The sequence below is a fragment of the Euprymna scolopes genome, chromosome 29, assembly GCF_053919585.1.
Source record: "Euprymna scolopes isolate OS-2025 chromosome 29, ASM5391958v1, whole genome shotgun sequence".
NCBI lineage: Eukaryota > Metazoa > Mollusca > Cephalopoda > Sepiida > Sepiolidae > Euprymna > Euprymna scolopes.
The window spans coordinates 28,653,822-28,673,226 of NC_136510.1; the positions used below are offsets into that span (position 1 = coordinate 28,653,822).

The 19,405-nt window shown below is 33.0% G+C and overlaps 1 protein-coding gene across 2 annotated transcripts in view; it reads left to right on the forward strand.

Moving 5' to 3' along the window:
* The window catches only part of LOC145252560 (adhesion G-protein coupled receptor G6-like), a 283,790-nt gene that overhangs the window by 151,244 nt on the left and 113,141 nt on the right, over positions 1–19,405 (forward strand). For both annotated transcript variants that reach the window (XM_080112126.1, XM_080112127.1), the window contains exon 5: positions 15,298–15,438. In XM_080112126.1, the coding sequence (XP_079968252.1) occupies positions 15,298–15,438 (141 nt within the window). The remainder of the gene's footprint in view (positions 1–15,297; positions 15,439–19,405) is intronic.

Consider the following 19,405-nt stretch of genomic DNA (forward strand, 5'->3'; position numbering starts at 1 on the left):
ATGGAGGCCAGGCGCGAACGCAGACCCCACAATTTTATTATACCATCCCTATTTAGGTTAAAACATACTTATCAAAATATTATTATGTACATCTATATCAAAAACACTTGTAAACGTTTTTTTTTTTTAATTTTTAAATTTTTTATTTCCATACTTTGTGGACCAGGCGCGTATGCAGACCCAACAATTTTAATGAATCATCATTATGCCAGATCAAACATACCCATTCCTGTGTCTCGATACATCTTCTATCATTATATGTGATCAGTTTTCTATAATAGTCAACCATATAGGAACCTATTTGCGACCAGAACGTTCAGCTTTATATATCTATTATAGAAAACTGATCCCATATATATATATATGAAGAAAGTTTCTCTGTGTGTGTGTGTGTGTGTGTGTGTGTGTGTGTGTGTGTGTGTGTGTGTGTGTGTGTGTGTGTGTGTGTGAGAGAGAGAGAGAGAGAGAGAGAGAGATACCTATAGACTAGAAACAGCTGGGCTGATTTTTTTTTTTAATTTCGCAAGATGGTATTTGATGTTTCTTGGATGTTTTGTATCGGAATGTTTCGATTATTGATTATCAGAAGCATTCCGATAATCGATAATCGAAACAATCGGATCACAGAAAGACAGTCCAGATTTCAACCAAAGTTGACACTTCCAGTCTATAAAATAAACTATAGGTTCTTTAATAAGACAGAGGCGCGTTCGATATGAACGTTTCTTTTTATATTTGTGTGTATGTATGTCTTGGGGTGGAAAGGGCTCCCGTAAGTGTAGTGAAGGCAACCTTTCTAGGAGAAGCAAATTTCTGATTTAAAAGACCATAAAGCGGGAGACCAGTACCCGCATTAAGCTGGTCTGCAGTTAAACTTGTTGCTGGCTATCTTGCTCTTGCTTGTTGCTGGATCTCAACATTTTGAACCGAGAGAGAGACTTAGCTGTTGTACAAAGCTAAGACTATAACATCATCTGTGTATAGATACTCCCTCAGGAATTTGGGATCATGGACATTAGTGTCTGAAGGAGCGGCACTCGTCTGACAAGACGTCGCAATCATCATATATATATATGTATATATATGCATATATATATGTGTATATATATGTATATATATGCATATATATATGTGTGTATATATATGTATATATATGCATTATATATATATATATATATATATATATATATATATATATATATATATATATATATATATACGAGTATTTTATAAAGAAATAATAAAATAAAAAATGTTGTTTGGAAAAGAAAAGGGAAAAGTTACTGGCTCTGGTGTTATTTTCGTATTCTTAGAGTTAGTCTCTGTTATATGGCTATGGTTTCGTATGTGGGAAAAATTTGCTAAATTCGGCATTAAATAATTTGAATAGTGTCAATATGCTGTAGAACAAAACAACCAAACGAAACTATTTCAAATGTAAGCATGACAGACAAACAGAATGTCTTGTAGCGCTGCTTTCTAATTATCTAAAATAATAATTCAAACTGCATTCCCTCAATTTTTTTTTATTAAATATCTTTATTTCTCTAATTCTGTCATATTTATTTAATCCAAGTTAATTATTCTTACACATGTGTTAATGGCGGGATTTCATTTATCATGAGAGTGTAGTTGGCGGTTTACATTCCTAGGAATACTAACATATCGCAGACTTAGCACTTGACCGACTTACCGCTGGAATATTCCCAATTACAAAAAGGGAATTCAACTATATAATCGTGAGATAAAGAAAAAGCAAGAAATTCTTACTTAAATTATTAAATAGAAAACGGGTATCAGCAGCTGGTTACCATATAACTGTTTCAAAGATTTAAAAAATATAACAGTGTTGAATTTATGGTACTCCAGTGGAAAATAACTCTATTCTATGACAAAATGTCAACATAATCGAGATTCTATTTCACTAATGATTAAGTTTTTTTAAAAAATTATATAACATGTATACATACAATAAATAAACGATATACCATATATACATACATTTATAAATGATATAACATATACACATACAATTATAAATGATAAGTAATATAATAATGTTAAACTTATTATATATTATTTTTTTTATTTGGAAGGCAGTAATTACTAGAGATACTGTTACAAGACTAAGCATTCGTACCCCGTTGCGCTTAACCACCTGAAAAAGGTTAGAGGGTGAGTTGGCCGAAACGTGGTAAAACAACAACAACTATAAAGATGAGGATAACAGTCCGAAAAAAATTAAATACACAAATTATGAAGCCTCGTCTCAAAGGATTCAGAAAATTACAAATAAAATAATATATAATACCATTCGGATCCGATAATGGAATTTATAAGACCATAAAATTCAACCTTGATCGCCCTTCGGGGCCCATGGCGCAGTGGATAGAGGCGTTTAGGCTCTACGATTTCAGGTGAGGATTGTCTGAAGATAGCGGTTTCAGTCCAGAGGATTCGTTGGCCAAAATGTGGTGAGACAAGAACCACTATGGAAGACAGTAATTATTGGTGATACAGTTACAAGACTCCGCATTCCTATCATTATAATCATTCATAATCACATTGACACACCGGTTCCCGTCAGATCACCGAAGTTAAGCAACGTTGAGCCTGGTCATTGCTAAAATGGGTGACCAATTTGGAAAGTCCAGGTGCTGTATGTAAGAGGACGTGAACACCTCCCTGCAAAAGTTGCAAAAACCTAACGTCGTCATCTCCCCTAACGGGGATATACATGCGACTGGGGGCCGCTTGTGAATTTCATACTCCCATGAAACCTCCTCCTTCGGAGGAAGCCGGTTAAACCCGAATAGGGTTGTGGCTGACTGCACACATTCCTATCTTGTCAGTTGGCTGAAACCTAGTAAAATAACAACTCTGAAAATGAGGATAATCGTCCGCAAAAACAAAAAAATCAAATAAATAAAATGAATACATTGTTAAACCTCACCCTTAAGAATTACTCTTTGATATGTTACTTAGCATATAATATTAGTTAGTAATAAATATGTTACTTAGCATATAATATTAGTTAGTAATAAATATGTTACTTAGCATATAATATTAGTTAGTAATAAATATGTTACTTAGCATATAATATTAGTTAGTAATAAACATGTTACTTAGCATATAATATTAGTTAGTAATAAATATGTTACTTAGCATATAATATTAGTTAGTAATAAATATGTTACTTAGCATATAATATTAGTTAGTAATAAATATGTTACTTAGCATATAATATTAGTTAGTAATAAACATGTTACTTAGCATATAATATTAGTTAGTAATAAACATGTTACTTAGCATATAATATTAGTTAGTAATAAATATGTTACTTAGCATATAATATTAGTTAGTAATAAATATGTTACTTAGCATATAATATTAGTTAGTAATAAACATGTTACTTAGCATATAATATTAGTTAGTAATAAACATGTTACTTAGCATATAATATTAGTTAGTAATAAACATGTTACTTAGCATATAATATTAGTTAGTAATAAATATGTTACTTAGCATATAATATTAGTTAGTAATAAATATGTTACTTAGCATATAATATTAGTTAGTAATAAATATGTTACTTAGCATATAATATTAGTTAGTAATAAACATGTTACTTAGCATATAATATTAGTTAGTAATAAACATGTTACTTAGCATATAATATTAGTTAGTAATAAACATGTTACTTAGCATATAATATTAGTTAGTAATAAATATGTTACTTAGCATATAATATTAGTTAGTAATAAATATGTTACTTAGCATATAATATTAGTTAGTAATAAACATGTTACTTAGTATATAATATTAGTTAGTAATAAATATGTTACTTAGCATATAATATTAGTTAGTAATAAATATGTTACTTAGCATATAATATTAGTTAGTAATAAATATGTTACTTAGCATATAATATTAGTTAGTAATAAATATGTTACTTAGCATATAATATTAGTTAGTAATAAATATGTTACTTAGCATATGATATTAGTTAGTAATAAATATGTTACTTAGCATATAATATTAGTTAGTAATAAATATGTTACTTAGCATATAATATTAATTAGTAATAAATATGCATAAAAATACTTAAGTACCAGACATCTAAATAGATAAGAGAGAATAAATCTAGTCATAAAACAAACAATATACAGTCTAAAGAAGCTAAGAGGATTTGATAATAGAAATAAAATAAATGCGGTTGAAATTCCTAGGGATACTAAGTTCAACCGACTTAGCACATGCATAAGCCGACTAACCGTTAGCAAAGTTCACAATTTCAAAAAGGATATTGACTATATAACTGTGAAAAAAAAACCAATAAAACCTTAGTTAACTATAAAACGGGATTCATATTATTTGGATTCTTCAGACTACTGTTCTCATCATCATTGTCATTTCAACTACGTTTTGATCGATGTAACCTCCGACCATCTGCACGTGTATCTTGTTGAACTCGGGAAAGTTTCTGTGCAATTCGGGAAGTTGGACGAAATTTTGGACGGAGCCTCATCCATGTTCTGCAAAACCAAAAACAAAAGCAATTTGAAGCATACAAACTTTTACCAAAATGATTCAACTCGAATAGGGTTGATATGCCGTAAAGCAAAACAACCAAACCAAACACTACAAATAAATATTTGAAGATATAAACAACTTGAAACATATCTGGGCAGGAGCTGCTAAAAACAGCCTATCCTGCCTTTACAGAGTACACAATAGACTTCGTGGCTTAGTGGGGAATGCTCTTTTCTCTACCCTGCAACCTCTCTCCACAGAAGAGACATTGCGAGCCTATCTTTGTTTTATCGTTATTTCCATGGCAGGTGCTCGTCTGAACTCCAATCTCTGATCCCCCTCGCCAATCTTTCACGAAAAAAACCTGTCTAGCTGAATCCACTGTGAAAAATTTTCCCCACTCTTTATCTGTGCCTAAATCAAAACGTAGATTCCATGAACAAAGCTTCTTTCTTAGAACTGCACGCCTGTGGAACTCTGTTCCGTCTGCCTGCTTCCCACCTGACTACAACCTGGATGTCTTCAAATCCAACGTTAAAAAATTCCTAATAAACCGCTCCCTTAAGTAAACACTTCATTAAATCTCCACACTAACGTACTGTACTTGCAATAACCCTCATCCCTGAGTGGCTTCCGGGTCTTGATAAGTGGTGACCACCGTGTAAAAAGAAAAACAGTTTAAAGTTCTGAATTTTTTAGATGAGGACTGATTGTTGATATTCCTTATATTGATCGGACTATTGTTCTCATCTTGAGTTTTATTTATGCAGCGTTTCGGTCAGTTTAGCCTTCAACCGTCCTCAGGTATGTTGGTTGTTGTTTGGAAAAAAAAAGGGGAAAGTTACTGGCTCTGGTGTTATTTTCGTATTCTTTGAGTTCGTCTCTGTTTTATAGCTATGGTTTCGTATGTGCGAAAGCATTGCTAGATTCAGCATTAAATAATTTGAAAAGCGTCGATATGCCGTAAAACAAAACAACCAACCGAAACTATTTAAAATCTAAGCATGCCAGACAAACAGAATGTCTTGTAGCGCTGCTTTCTAATTATCTAAAATAATAATTCAAACTGCATTCCCTCAATTTTTTTATTAAATATCTTTTTCTCTATTTCCGTCGTGTTTATTTAATCCAAGTTAATTATTCGTACATATGTGTTAATCGCGGGATTTCATTTATCTCGAGAGTGTAGTTGGCGGTTAGAACGTTTATTCTGGCAGACAGGAGTTCGAATCGTGCTGCGGCCTGCAGAGTCTAAAAAACCTTATTTACGCAGACGCCAGTGTGTAATTGGGCGTTGCTTGTATCGAAATTATTTTGTGTCTTTTTTGTTTGTCTGTTAGTTTTTATTTGGGGGGTTCGGCAGAAATAGGCAACCTGTAATGATGCATTCTGAATAAATCAGCGGTGATTCTCGTCATTTTTCGACAACTCGACGGGAAGTAGATTATTAATTAAATTATTTCGACACCGGAGAGCAAAACTGAACCAAGTGTGACTTTCTGCCTAATTGCTTCACTTTTTGTGTTCTTTTTTACACATCATTCGGTGTGTTCACGAACCCCAGCAAAGTGTTCAATTATAAAGAAACCCCAATATAAGAGTATACTATTTATTTTATAATGTTAAAGAAGGTCGGAAAAACATCAGTACAGTCGGTTTCAAATACGATATAAACATACCTGTTTATGGTCGAAAATATAAGGTTATCTTTAACATCTGTCTGTATCAGTTCTAAGAACAATATATATAGAGGCTGAAGAGAATTCGATATTTTTCGACACTAAACTGGCCCCCTTATATTGAATTTGAAACCGACGGTACTGACATTTTTGTGATCTTCTGTAACATTTTAATATATATACATATAATCTATATCTATATACATAATATAATATATATATATAAATAAATATATATATATATATAAATTTATATATATATATATATATATATATATATATACATATATATATGATGACTACTTCATTTAATCACATAAATTAATATTCGAAAATATAATTTTATGTGTAAATTTTCAGTATTTACTTCAGTGCTCAACACATAGGTAGAGCTAGGTAGTAAGTTATAAAAATATATATGCCATATATATTTTTATAATTTACTATATATATATATATATATTTATATATATATATATATATATATATATATCATTAGTTAACATTTCAAAATCCAGAAGCAGATCAAAGAGCAAAATCCAACCAAGTGTGATTTTTCTGCCCAATTGCTTCACTTTTTGTGTTTTTATACATCATTAAGCGTGTTTACGAATATTTTATAATGTAATATGAGTGTCAACGTACAACCTGTTTAACTTATGATTGATCGACTTTACAACCAAAACAGACATACATACATACATACATACATACATACATGCATGCATACATACACACATGATGATGATTGCAACGTTTTGTTAGACGAGTGCCACTGCCTCAGACACTTAAAGTCCATGAGCCCAGAAATTACTCTTTTTTTTTTTTAGTCTTACCGGTGAATTCACATGCTCAAGCAGGCATGACACAGAAGACGGTCATTAAGATCCATTATTACATGCTTTCAGCATTTCAAGCCTCCACACGGCACAACTTTTCCATCGCCACAGGACCATTTTTATAGACAAATGCCTGAGGGAGTATCTATACACAGATGATGTTACAGAGTATTAGCTTTGTACAACAGCTAAGTCTCTCTCTCGGTTCAAAATGTTGAGATCCAGCAACAAGCAAGAGCAAGATAGCCAGCAACAAGTTTAACTGCAGAACAGCTTAATGCGGGTACTGGTCTCACGCTTTATGTTTTTTTTTTTTTAATCAGAGATTTGCTTCTCCTAGAAAGGTTGCCTTCACCACGGCTTACGGAACCCTTCTCCACCCCAAAACACACATACATACAAACATACACGGTGCTAGTTGGCCGTTGACCCCGAAAAAGGGTTCATTCGCCCTTTGAAAGGTCTTGTTTTTAATTCTTCAGGAAGATTAGCCACCCTCGTCACCAACCAAGTCTGGTGGGGGAACCAGTTTAGTTGCCGGTGAGCCGACCATGAGGCAGGTAATACTGGGTTACATGGTACCAGTAGCATATGACATACATGATGATTGCAACGTCTTGTCAGACGAGTGCTACTCCCTCAGACATTTAAAATCCATGAGCCCAAATGCCTGAGGGAGTATCTATACAAAGATGATGTTACAGAGACTTAGCTTTGTACGACAGCTAAGTCTCTCTCTCGGTTCAAAATGTTGAGATCCAGCAACAAGCAAGATCAAGATAGCCAGCAACAAATTAAACTGCAGACCAGCTTAATGCGGGTACTGGTCTCCCGCTTTATGGTTTTTTAAATCAGAGATTTGCTTCCCTAGAAAAGTTGCCTTCACCACGGCTTACGGGAGCCCTCTCCACCCCAATACACATATACACACACACAAATATACACGGTGCTAGTTGGCCGTTTACCCAGAAAAAGAGTTCATTCGCCCTTTGGAAGGTCTTGTTTTTAATCCTCCAGGGAGACTAGCCGCCCTCCTCAACAAACAAGTCTGGTGGGGGAACCAGTTTAGTCGCCGGTGACCCGACCATGAGGCAGGTAGTACTGGGTTACATGGTACCAGTAGCATATGACATGACCTGACACAAAACATACATACATACATACATACATACATACATACATACATACATACATACATACACACATACATACATAGACATGCCTTCTGGGGATTAGTTTTTTTTTTATCTTTTGCTCTACTTCTCAAACTTTGAATAATGGAAGCAAAACAACTTTTCTGCAACTAACATGGTTATGTTTTTAAGAACTCTAATGTTATATTTTTGGTTGTTGGAATTGGTAGTGATAGGGAGTGCCAGAGCCCTTTTTTATCAAGGCCTGATGATTGACCATGGTTAGACTCTGTTATGACTATCGTGTCTCTTTCACAGAAAAGAAGGTTTATACCATCAATTACTTCATCCTGCCTGGTGTATAAGCTCGTTCGGGGTAGGGGCTTTATATCCTGGGTGTCGGCCTGCCAGTATGTAGGTTTATTTTTACTCATTTTTTATTAGTGTATGTATATGTGTATGTATATGTGCATATATCATTAGCTAACATTCCAAAACAATAACGTGTATTTAATTCATAATCAGAAGTTTTCTTTATTTTTATAATATACGTCTTAAACGTGTTTTGTTTAATAGAGGAAGACCACTAAACAGCTCCTCAGAGACAAATGTATGTTCTTTTTTGTTTTGTTTTGTTTATATATATATATATATATATATATATATATATATGTATATATATGTATGTATATATGTATATATATGTATATATATATATATGTATATATGTATATATATGTGTATATGTATATATGTATATATATGTATACATATATATGTATATATATGTATATATGTATATATATATATACATATATATATACATATGGAATTAAAAAGGATTTTGAGTGAAAAATGTAAATAAATGAACATTTGAGATTTTTTTAAGTTTGTAAAAACAAATAAAACAAAGCACTTACTCATTGTAGTGTTTATAGGCATCCACCCTCCAAGAAAATAATTGAATTCAAAACACACGTAGAGAAACCATCTAACATATATGTATTATTATTATTCTTATTGTAACTGTCTAATATATGTACACTATTAAACAACAGCGACAAATGCTATTTGTTTCTTTTTTCATCCATCCTTTCGAGTTAAGGTTTGGTGATTAATTACAACATTAATATTAGTGAATTTTTTTTTAGAAAGTTGATTAAAACAGATTCAAAAGCATTTACACATATCCTCTAACCCCCCCCCCACCACCACCACCACTACCTTCGTATCGAGCTTGCTTGATGGTAGGTTTGTTTGCTCGAATAAGTAAGGTTTCAATGCGAGGAAAGACACAGGTTGAAATTTTAGACGGCAAGAATGCCAGTCTCTTTTATTAATATTTTCCAAATCTTTTGAGGGGGAGAGAGGTCATATGTTACTAGTTGTTAGTAAAGGATACCCTCCATTATTCTCAACATCCAAGAAACACTCACACTCTCCTTCATTATTACCACCCAAACCCTCCATTATTTTTAACGCCTAAACTCTCCATTATATTTGACACCCAACCCCTTCATTATTCTCAACATCCAATCCTCTGTCATTCAAAACATCCAAACCCTCCATTTTTCTTAACACAAAAACTTCTCATTATTCTTAACATGAAAACTCCGTTACTCGAAACTCATAAACCCTCTATTAATTGAAACTCCCAAACCATCCATTATTCTGAGCACCCAAACTCTTCCTTATTTGAAATACCCAAACCCTGCATTATTCGAAACATCGAAACCCTCCATTATTAGGAACACCAAAACTTTCTATTTTTTGGAACACCAAACCTCTTCATTATTCGAAACACAAAAACTCTCTATTATTCTTAACATCCGAACCACCCGTTATTCTCAATATTCAAACCGTTCATTATTTATAACACCCAAACTCCTCGTTATTCTCGCCACTCAAACCTTCCATAAGTCGGAAGACCCAACCTCTCCATTATTCTTAACACTCAAACTTTTCATTATTCTTAACATAAAAACCACCCTTTATTCTTAACACCTAAACCCTCCATTAATCTTTACACCCAAACCCTGCATTATTCTGAACACCCAAACCCTACATTATTCGGAACACCCAAACACTCTTTTATTTATAGCACCAAATCATTCATCATTCTCAATACAAAACCATCTCTTATGCTCAACATCCAATCTTCGATTATTCAGAACAACCAAAACCTCTATTATTTGCAATACCTAAATTCTCCATTTTCAAAACCTCCAATTCAAAACCTCTATAATTCTTAACACCCAAACGTACACTGTATTTGACACCAAAACCCTCCATTATATTTGACACTCATGCCCTCTATTCGAAACACCCAAACCTTCCATTCTACATAACACCTAAACCTGGCATTATTCGAAACACTCAAACCCCTCTTTATTCTCAGTATCTAAACCTTCCATTATTCTCAACATCCAATCCTCTATTATTCTGGATACAATCAAACCCTCTATCGTTCATAACACCCAAAATTCTCACAATTATAAACATCAAAACCGTTCAGTATTTTGAACACTCAAACATCCATTCTTTCGAGTCAGGGTTTGGTTATAAATTACAAACGTAAAGTTTTGATACATTTGTAAAATATGAATCTAACTTATGTTCAATCTCCTCGCGTGACGTTAACCTAAAGTCATCTAAATGGTTTTTGTAGTCCTCGGAACAAGTGATAATCTGAGGGAGCTAAGTCAGGAGAATATGCAGGATGGGGCAAGATTTCCCAACGAAATTCTCTCCGGGGAGCTTTACCCAGTAGCACTGTGTGAGGACAAGCATTATCATGATGGAAGATGACTATTTCTGTTGGCTAAAGATGGTCGTTTTACAGTCAAGATGGGTGAGAATGTTGCAGCAAAAATATGAATGATGCTGTAATAATCTGAAAGAAAAAGTTATAAATTAACCATGGTGATTCATACAGGGTGACCCAAAAAACGGGCCCCAACTCTAATTAGGCCCTGTTTCTTAGTGGTTGTACCGAATGAAATGAAACTTTGGTCATAACTAGTTTATTATATTCAAAACATCACATCAAAACACTAGGGTATTTTGCCTTTTTTTTCTCCGTTGACTGTAAAATGCTCAGGAAAACAATTGAATGTCCTCTGTTTGTTTGTTTTTTTTTGAGGGGGGGGTCATCCTGTATTATTTGGATTATTCGGACTCCTGTTCTAATCTTGAGTGCTATTTTCACAAGGATCCATGGCGTAAAGCATAAAGTACTTGGTAAAATTAAGTTGTATATCTGTGCCTAAATCAAAACGCGGATTTCATGAACAAAGCTTCTTTCTTAGAATTGCACGCCTGTGGAACTCTGTTCCGTCTGCCTGCTTCCCTCCGGACTACAACTTGGATGTCTTCAAGTCTAATGTTAACAAATTACTAATGAACCGCCCCCTTAAGTAAACACTTCATCAAATCTCCTCACTAACGTAATGTACTTGCAATAACCCTTATCCCTGAGTGGCTTCCGGGCCTTGATAAGCGGTGATCTCTGTGTAAAAAAAAAAAAAAAAAAAAGGTTGAAGGTTCAATTTTCAGTGCGGGTGACATTCAAAATATAATTACGTATTAATTAGCCGTGACTGACGTTTCGAGAGCGTGTTACCCTGTGACTTTAATACGAGGGTCCCTAACCCTAACCCTAACCCTAACCCTAACCCGTTCGAAATTCCGTGCAGATTCTCGAGTTTGAGAGAAAGATTACCGAGTTCAACAATAAAAACCTAAAGACGGTCGGAGGTGACATCGACCGAACCATTGTGAAAATAACACTCAATATGAGAACAGTAGTCCGAATAACCTAAATAATATGAAGTACTGATCTTCATAACACATTATAATAACAAAGAAACATAAAAATAAATTACAGTGGTTTAAAATGCCAATTTTACAAATCGACAGAACCTTTTGCAACGACTTGATAAATAAATGAATAAATAAAAATGCAACATTAGTTGAAAAAATATAATCATTAATATATACATACTCTATCTTCTATTCTATAAAAGGAACTTTGTGTGTGTGTGTGTGTGTGTGTGTGTGTGTGTGTGTGTGTGTGTGTGCGTGCAGCCTAACATCACAAGTGTATTTGAGAAGTTTTATTACCATACAAACCGAAAGGCTCAACATATAAAATCAACAATTGGTTCTTTGATATGACAGAGGTGCGTTCGAAATGAATGTTCCTGTTTAGAATACAACTGAAGCGTGGTTCTTGGCTTTCGCATTTTAAATTTTAAATTTTAATTCAAGCCGTTATATATAAAAAAAAATAATTTTATTAAATCAGCAGTGGGTTCTCTACAGTGCAATGTAGACTACCATGTATTGTGGACTAAGTTACTGTGAGAGTCATGTCACGCTTCCTTCCGGTGCAACGCAGTGGGTCCCCAAATATCCAAGAAGACGTTGTTATTTTAAAAGAGTCGTGTGAAACCTAATCAAAATCTAGTCAGCCGTTTTCGAGTCCATAGGGAACGAACTCACACGCACGCATACACACATACATACATAAAGTTCCTTTTATATAATAGTATAATAAGTATGAAGTAAATAAAATTAGTCCGCATTTTATATTTCGTTGTGTATTTATTTTTCTAATGTTTGTAAGCGATTATATCATTAAGCATGCTTAACAAGTTAACAGAAAGGGTAAATTACAGAGGTAAAAAGAAACAAGAATATACATTTTTAACATTTTTTTTTTTTTTTTGAATGCCGAGAAATAAAAATGGCTTTAACATCTCCCGCATATGAACTGATTAAAAATTAAAAAGTAAACTAAGATGAAGGTACAAAATGTATAACGATTTTTTTTTTTCAATTTTCACCCATTTTTTTGACCTCTTAAAAACTATTTTAACCTACTAAAGATCCATAAAAGAACGGTCCATAAAAAATTCAATGATTTAAGGCTCCTAGCGCCGCTCTTTTAGTTTCGGAAGAGATAGTTTGAAAGTATAGACACAGACAGACAGACATATAGCCTTTTATATATTAGATAGAGAGAGAGAAAGAGACAGACAGACAGACAAAGAAAGAAAGAAATGAAGAAAGAAAGAAAGAAAGAAAGAAAGAATGTGCATCTCAAGACGAGTAAAATTCATTTCCGAACAGAACAGTTTTGGAGCCACTTTTACTTTACAAAGATTAAAATTAAAATAAACCGTATGACTAGAATCCATTTTTTTTTTTTTTTTTTTAAGTTTAATAAATCTTCATTACATGATTTGGATTCTAGAAAATATCTAAATTTGAAGGCTCACGCTTAAGGGGATCTTAAGAAATTGAAATTCAGGAAAATATTGCTGACTTGGTGTCTATAATGACTATGGGTTAAATTTAATGCAAATCTGAAATATATTAGAGAGTTGTGCCTATGTGGTGTTCCCTAAAACATAACCCTTAAAATACTTTCCTAAAAACTGAAATTTGAGAAATATTTATAAAAATCGAAAGGAATCTTTTCGCAAAGGGTTCCACCTTCTTTTTACTCACTTAACATTAAACCAAACTAAATATTGACTTTATTACGATCACTTACGCATAGAAATCTCGTTTTACAATTCATAATGATCGGTTAATTAGTTCAGTAGTGAATCCTATAAAAATATACAAATATATACATTATTCATGGGATTATTCAAATATTTTCGCGATCCCGATACAATTACCGATTCCGATTCCGTTTCTTTTAAAATGTCTAAATATTTGGCTGTAAGTATTTTTTTTTTTTGCTTTTATATTATGTTTGTTTGTTTGTTTGTTTGTTTTGCTGTTGTTTTTCATTATTTACTTTAAGATTACTATAAAAACTCATGCCGTATGTGCATATATAGGAAGAGTCACGGGAAACGGATGTTTACATTTACTAAACTATGCCATTATGGAATATTTAGAAACGAAAACTTGTCTGACAAATGATGGCCATTTTCTACGAGCACAAATTTGAAGCCGCTTTCTAAAGGAGGGCAAGGAGCGTTCCAAAACCATCCGTTTTTCATGACTCACACTGTATTTCGCAAACTGTAAAAATACAGTTGTGAGGTTGATCCATAGTTGTTAGTTTTACTGGTAGTTTAAAATCTGTAAATATTTATCATTTTATCATTGTATCCAGTAATAACAAGTTTTAAACAAAAACAAACAAATAAAAAAAAGAAAAAGAATCGTTTTTGGCATCGAAAAATATGCACACATTTTTCCAATTCCGATACTCCAAAAAGTTTTCGACTCCGATTAATCGTCCCAATACTAATATACACACACCTAGCTTTATATAAATAAATGTATTTTTGAAGATGTTAAAATTAAACGTGTCTTAATTAACTAAATATCCTGTGTTCTTCTCTATTATTTGTTTTCTATCGGTCTTATATTTTTTGTCTGACGTTCGTTGTTTTATGTATTTTGCTTTTTGTTTTTTCTTTTATGTTTTTGTCCTGTGTTTTTTAGCTTATGCTCGTTATTTTACAGTTTTGTGGTTTTGTTTTTTGTTTTTTTGTTTTATATTTCATGTTCGTTGTCTTATTTTTATTTTTTGTCTTATGATTTTTTCATATGTTTTTTATTTTATGTTCGTTGTCTTATTTTTTGTTGCTTTTGTGTTTGTTTGTTTTTTTGTTTGTTTGTTTGTTTTATGTGTGGTGTCTTATGTTATTAATCCTATATTTTTTGTTTTTTATTTTTTTGTCGTATGTTTTTTATCTTATGTTCGTTGTCTTATTTTTTTTGGCTTTTTTGGTTTTGTTTTATGTTCGTTATCTTATGTTATTTGTCTTACGTTGTTTTTTTGTTTTTGTTTTATGTTTTTATTTGCTTTATGTTCATTGGGTTTTTTTTGTCTTATGTTCGTTGTCTAAATGTTTTTTTTGTTTTTGTCGCTTGTTCTTTGTTTTATATTCTTGGTCTTATGTTTTTTGTCTTATGTTTTTTGTCTTATGTTTTTTTTTTTGTTTTTCGTTTTGCTTTTATCTTATGTCGTTTGTCTTATAGTTTTTCTTATGTTCTTTTTGTTTGTTTGTTTTTATTTTTATTTTTATTTTTAGAGTTTGCCTTATATTCTTTGTCTTATGATTTTTCTATCTTCTATTTCAGGGGATTTATGTCAATTTAATAAGAGCTTCTGTCAAGATTTCAGCCCTTGCAACGACCGAAGCGAATGCATAGACACGGAAAATTACGGATACAGATGCGAGTGCAAACCATCATTCAGCGGCGTGAACTGCACGATCAAAGGTAAAGCCATTGCATCTTTTTTTATAACAATTATCCAATTTTGCCGGCAATTTTTTGGTCCTCAGACTGGAATCAAAAAGCATTTGATTTCTTTATTTTCTTTTGGGGGGGGATATTTTTGTTTCGGGGGGGGGGGTCCATTCCACATCAGATTTCAATCCCACTTAGTTATTGGCCTTTCGCCTAAGAAATATATTTCATACAAGAATAACTCAACACACATAGCCAATCCAACATATGTGCTGATACTCACAATTAACCTTCAAAAGTTCATATAGTAAAAACAAGCTTTTTTAATAACTATGGGAACTTAGTTCTCCACATGCGGACACACAGACACAAACGGAGGACCTTTATCCAAACACGATTATCGCCCTTCAACTCTGGTGGCACCATGCTTTGCCACCAGGGGGCGATTCAGCTACGTTCACTTCCGTTTTATATATTTCATCCTCTTTTTCGCTGGACCTCAGGACAGTGCAGATGTGACAGAATCAACCTTCCGGTTCTGGCGATAGCCAGGGCGCATTCGAACTCTCAAAGAATATTGCGGCCTAAACGCAAGTAATCGCAAGTAACGTTACTCGTTCATCTTTCGCTAAAAACTCTCACAACCTTTATTTGTAAATAAATGTAAATGAATCTACATTTATTTGTTATCGTATATCGGTGTACGTCGCGTATTCATTACGCGACCTTTGCTTCTCTCACCTACTTTATAACAACATGGAGGACGGGAGCGCCAATTACAGTAGCAAGCAACCCTGCTCTTCACATAACTCAACTCCGGTTATGTTTTTAAATTTTTGAGATAAAGATGTATAATTTGTATTATTTGGATCATTCTGACTACTATTCTCATCATGATTCGTATTTCACAACATTTGTAAGTAATCTCCGGCCTTTTACAGGCGTATACTGTCGGACTCGAGAATCTGCACAGAATTTCAGAAGTAATCCTTTATTTAATCAAGGGGGTAAAAATTAGTTCTAAGGTTCTCTGGTGGTTGAAGGTTCAATCCTTGTGTGGGTAATGCGAGGAATACAACTACGAATTACTTGATATCTATCGGGTCATAGCTGATGGAACAACAGCATGCTACCCTCCGTGGAAGAGAGAAAGAGAGAGAGAGAGAGAGAGAGAGAGAGAGATCTTCTTCAAAATGATACAATGTAAGCAAGTAATAAGGTAATTGCAGCTTCTCTTTAAATTTTCGGATGTTTTTAATCATGCCCAAACGCATTTTATTTCCTTTTCGTTGATTGATACTTGCTATATCCTCTGATGAGTTAGGGCAAAATAGATTCATAGATTGATATAATAATTAAGTGAATGATTTTGTGATACGAAACGGGTACTATATAATACTAGCTGACGTTGCCCGGTCGTACAATAAGCTTATACATAGTCTTTTAATTTATGCATATTGCGTATATATTATTATAGAATCAATCCTCTATTGATTATTATATATTACGAGGAATAATTTGCGCGGTGAACTAATTCACAAAAAATAAATAAATAATAAAGATAATGTCGTTCATCAAATTTCGGCTATGCTTGTTTACAATATCACGTCAGCTAATATTTGGGCTTGACGATCTTAAATTTAGTCTTTCTTCTGCTATCGATAAAAAGAAGAATTTTTACAAGGGAATATTTTACGTTATACCGGCAGGTGTAACGTAAAATATTCCCTTGTAAATATTCTTTTTTTTTTATTATCTGTAAGAGAAAGACTATTTTGACGGTCGGAATTTTTTCGATTTTCGGTACCTATCGGATGAATTTTTGTACAAAATATCTATCTAAGAACACTGACAGACATATTAAATTACATCTGTGTGAAATTTGCAAAAGATATGCTCAGCCGTTTCAGAATATACGAGGAAGAAACTTACACACACACACACGCACGCACGCACGCACACACACACACACACACACACACACACACACAAAAGTGACTTTTATATAAAACTAGCGAGGGGTACCCGGCGTTGCCCGGGTGTTTGCAGGTGTGTGTGAAAAAAAAACAAGTGCCCGTGAAAAAAAAAAACAAAGCCTTTACGACGCGCAGTTGTAAAATAGTAAAGTGTGAAAAAAAAACAGGTGCGCGTTTTTGATTCACGTGACGGCGATAGGTATTCAGCCGTCAGCATTTTGTGCGGGACAGTTTTTAATGAGGTCAATAAATCGGTTTGTTTGTTTTTAAAAACCCGCTCCCCCGTTTGATATGACGAAGTCGATATTGACCAAACGTTCACTGGCTCTGGGCCTGTTATTAGAGTCGAGTTTCGCTTTTTGTTTATACCGAAAACCGAATGTAACGCGTGCCGATGCGGGAAATGTGGAATAATTAACGTTTGAAAGTCAATAAAATTAAATAGACAGGCGGGCTCCGTGGTTAAGTGTGAGATATTACAATTTATAGATTACATAAAAAGTTTTAAGAAGTTGTGAAGCGAGCGAGCGCTTCTCTGAAAGAAGCCTTTTGTGGACATCGAGGAAAAGCGTACATACATACATACATACATACATACATACATTTTCGCTTTTATATATATAGATTATAGATATATAACTGCTAATCTACTGAAATCTACCGATGGCGTTTTGCGTTAATAAGTCTTACTAAATCCGTGTTCGTTATTGTGCTGGTGGGATCTATAGCGTTTCCACTTGATTTTCTAACGTCAATTGCAATGACCATTATTCCGGAACTTTTGCTCCTGTCAACGTTAATAGGAGCGAATCTGGGTAACCTGATTGTTTCAATTTAAATAAAATAAATCAAAGGCCAATCCCAATTGTACTAACAAATTTGACCTTAATTTCATTGTTTCTAGCACAGAAACTAAATTTTTTTTTTTCGCGCATAGAATTTCTATTATATCTACCCGTTTCTGTTAGTTGCACATGTGTATTTGGTCATGGATTCTGTAGGGTGTGCCCTTTGTGAATCCGGTGGGCATCTTTTACCACCAGCCAACCAACACGTCGTCCTACGTCGTCGCATTTTTAAATTGTCCGACTAATTTTTATTTTAGTTACTATGTTTGTTTGATTTTCATTTTTTATTCATTTTTTTATTTTATTTTATTTTATTTATTTTCTTTAGACAGTTAATTTTGTTTTCCCACAGCGGCAATGGCGGTTTCTCTTTTCATTGTGAAAAATTAAAAAGAACACAAAAAAACGAAAGTTAAAATGTTGTTTATTCAAAATTGCAACAGTTTATATATATATATATATATATATATATATATATATATATATATATATGCGCGTGTGTGTATATGTATATATATGTGTGTATATATGTATATATATATGTGTGTGTATATATATATGTATATACGTGTGTATATATGTATATATATGTGTGTGTATATATGTATATATATGTATATATATATATATTTATGTGTATATATGTATATATGTATATGTATATGTATATATATACATATATGTATATATATACATATATATATGTATATATATACATGTATATATGTATATATATATGTATATATATATATATATAATGTATGTATGCATATAAGTGCAAATAATTAATAAGACATGTAAAAAACACTTTGAAATGAGTTAAAAACATATTTAATGGTAAAAGGAAACACTAGATAAATGGATAGTCCTTAGTCCACGCAGTTTCGAAGAAATACTTTCCTTCTCATCAGAGGGTAGGAATTAGCAAAATGCAGGATCGGATTTTGCTTGCAAAAGTATTTGATGAAACTGCAAGCAAGTCAAAGATCTTACTTGATAACAAAAAGTGAAGCAGATGGAATAAGGTGGATAAAAAGATGATTTCACGTGAACGGATAGTCTGGTGAAAGGTAAAGCATCCAATGACGGTAAAATCCAAAAATGTAAATCCAAGAAAGTTAGTTAAATTTCCATTCGCACAAGTAAAATCCAAGGGAATCGCTTAATTGGAAG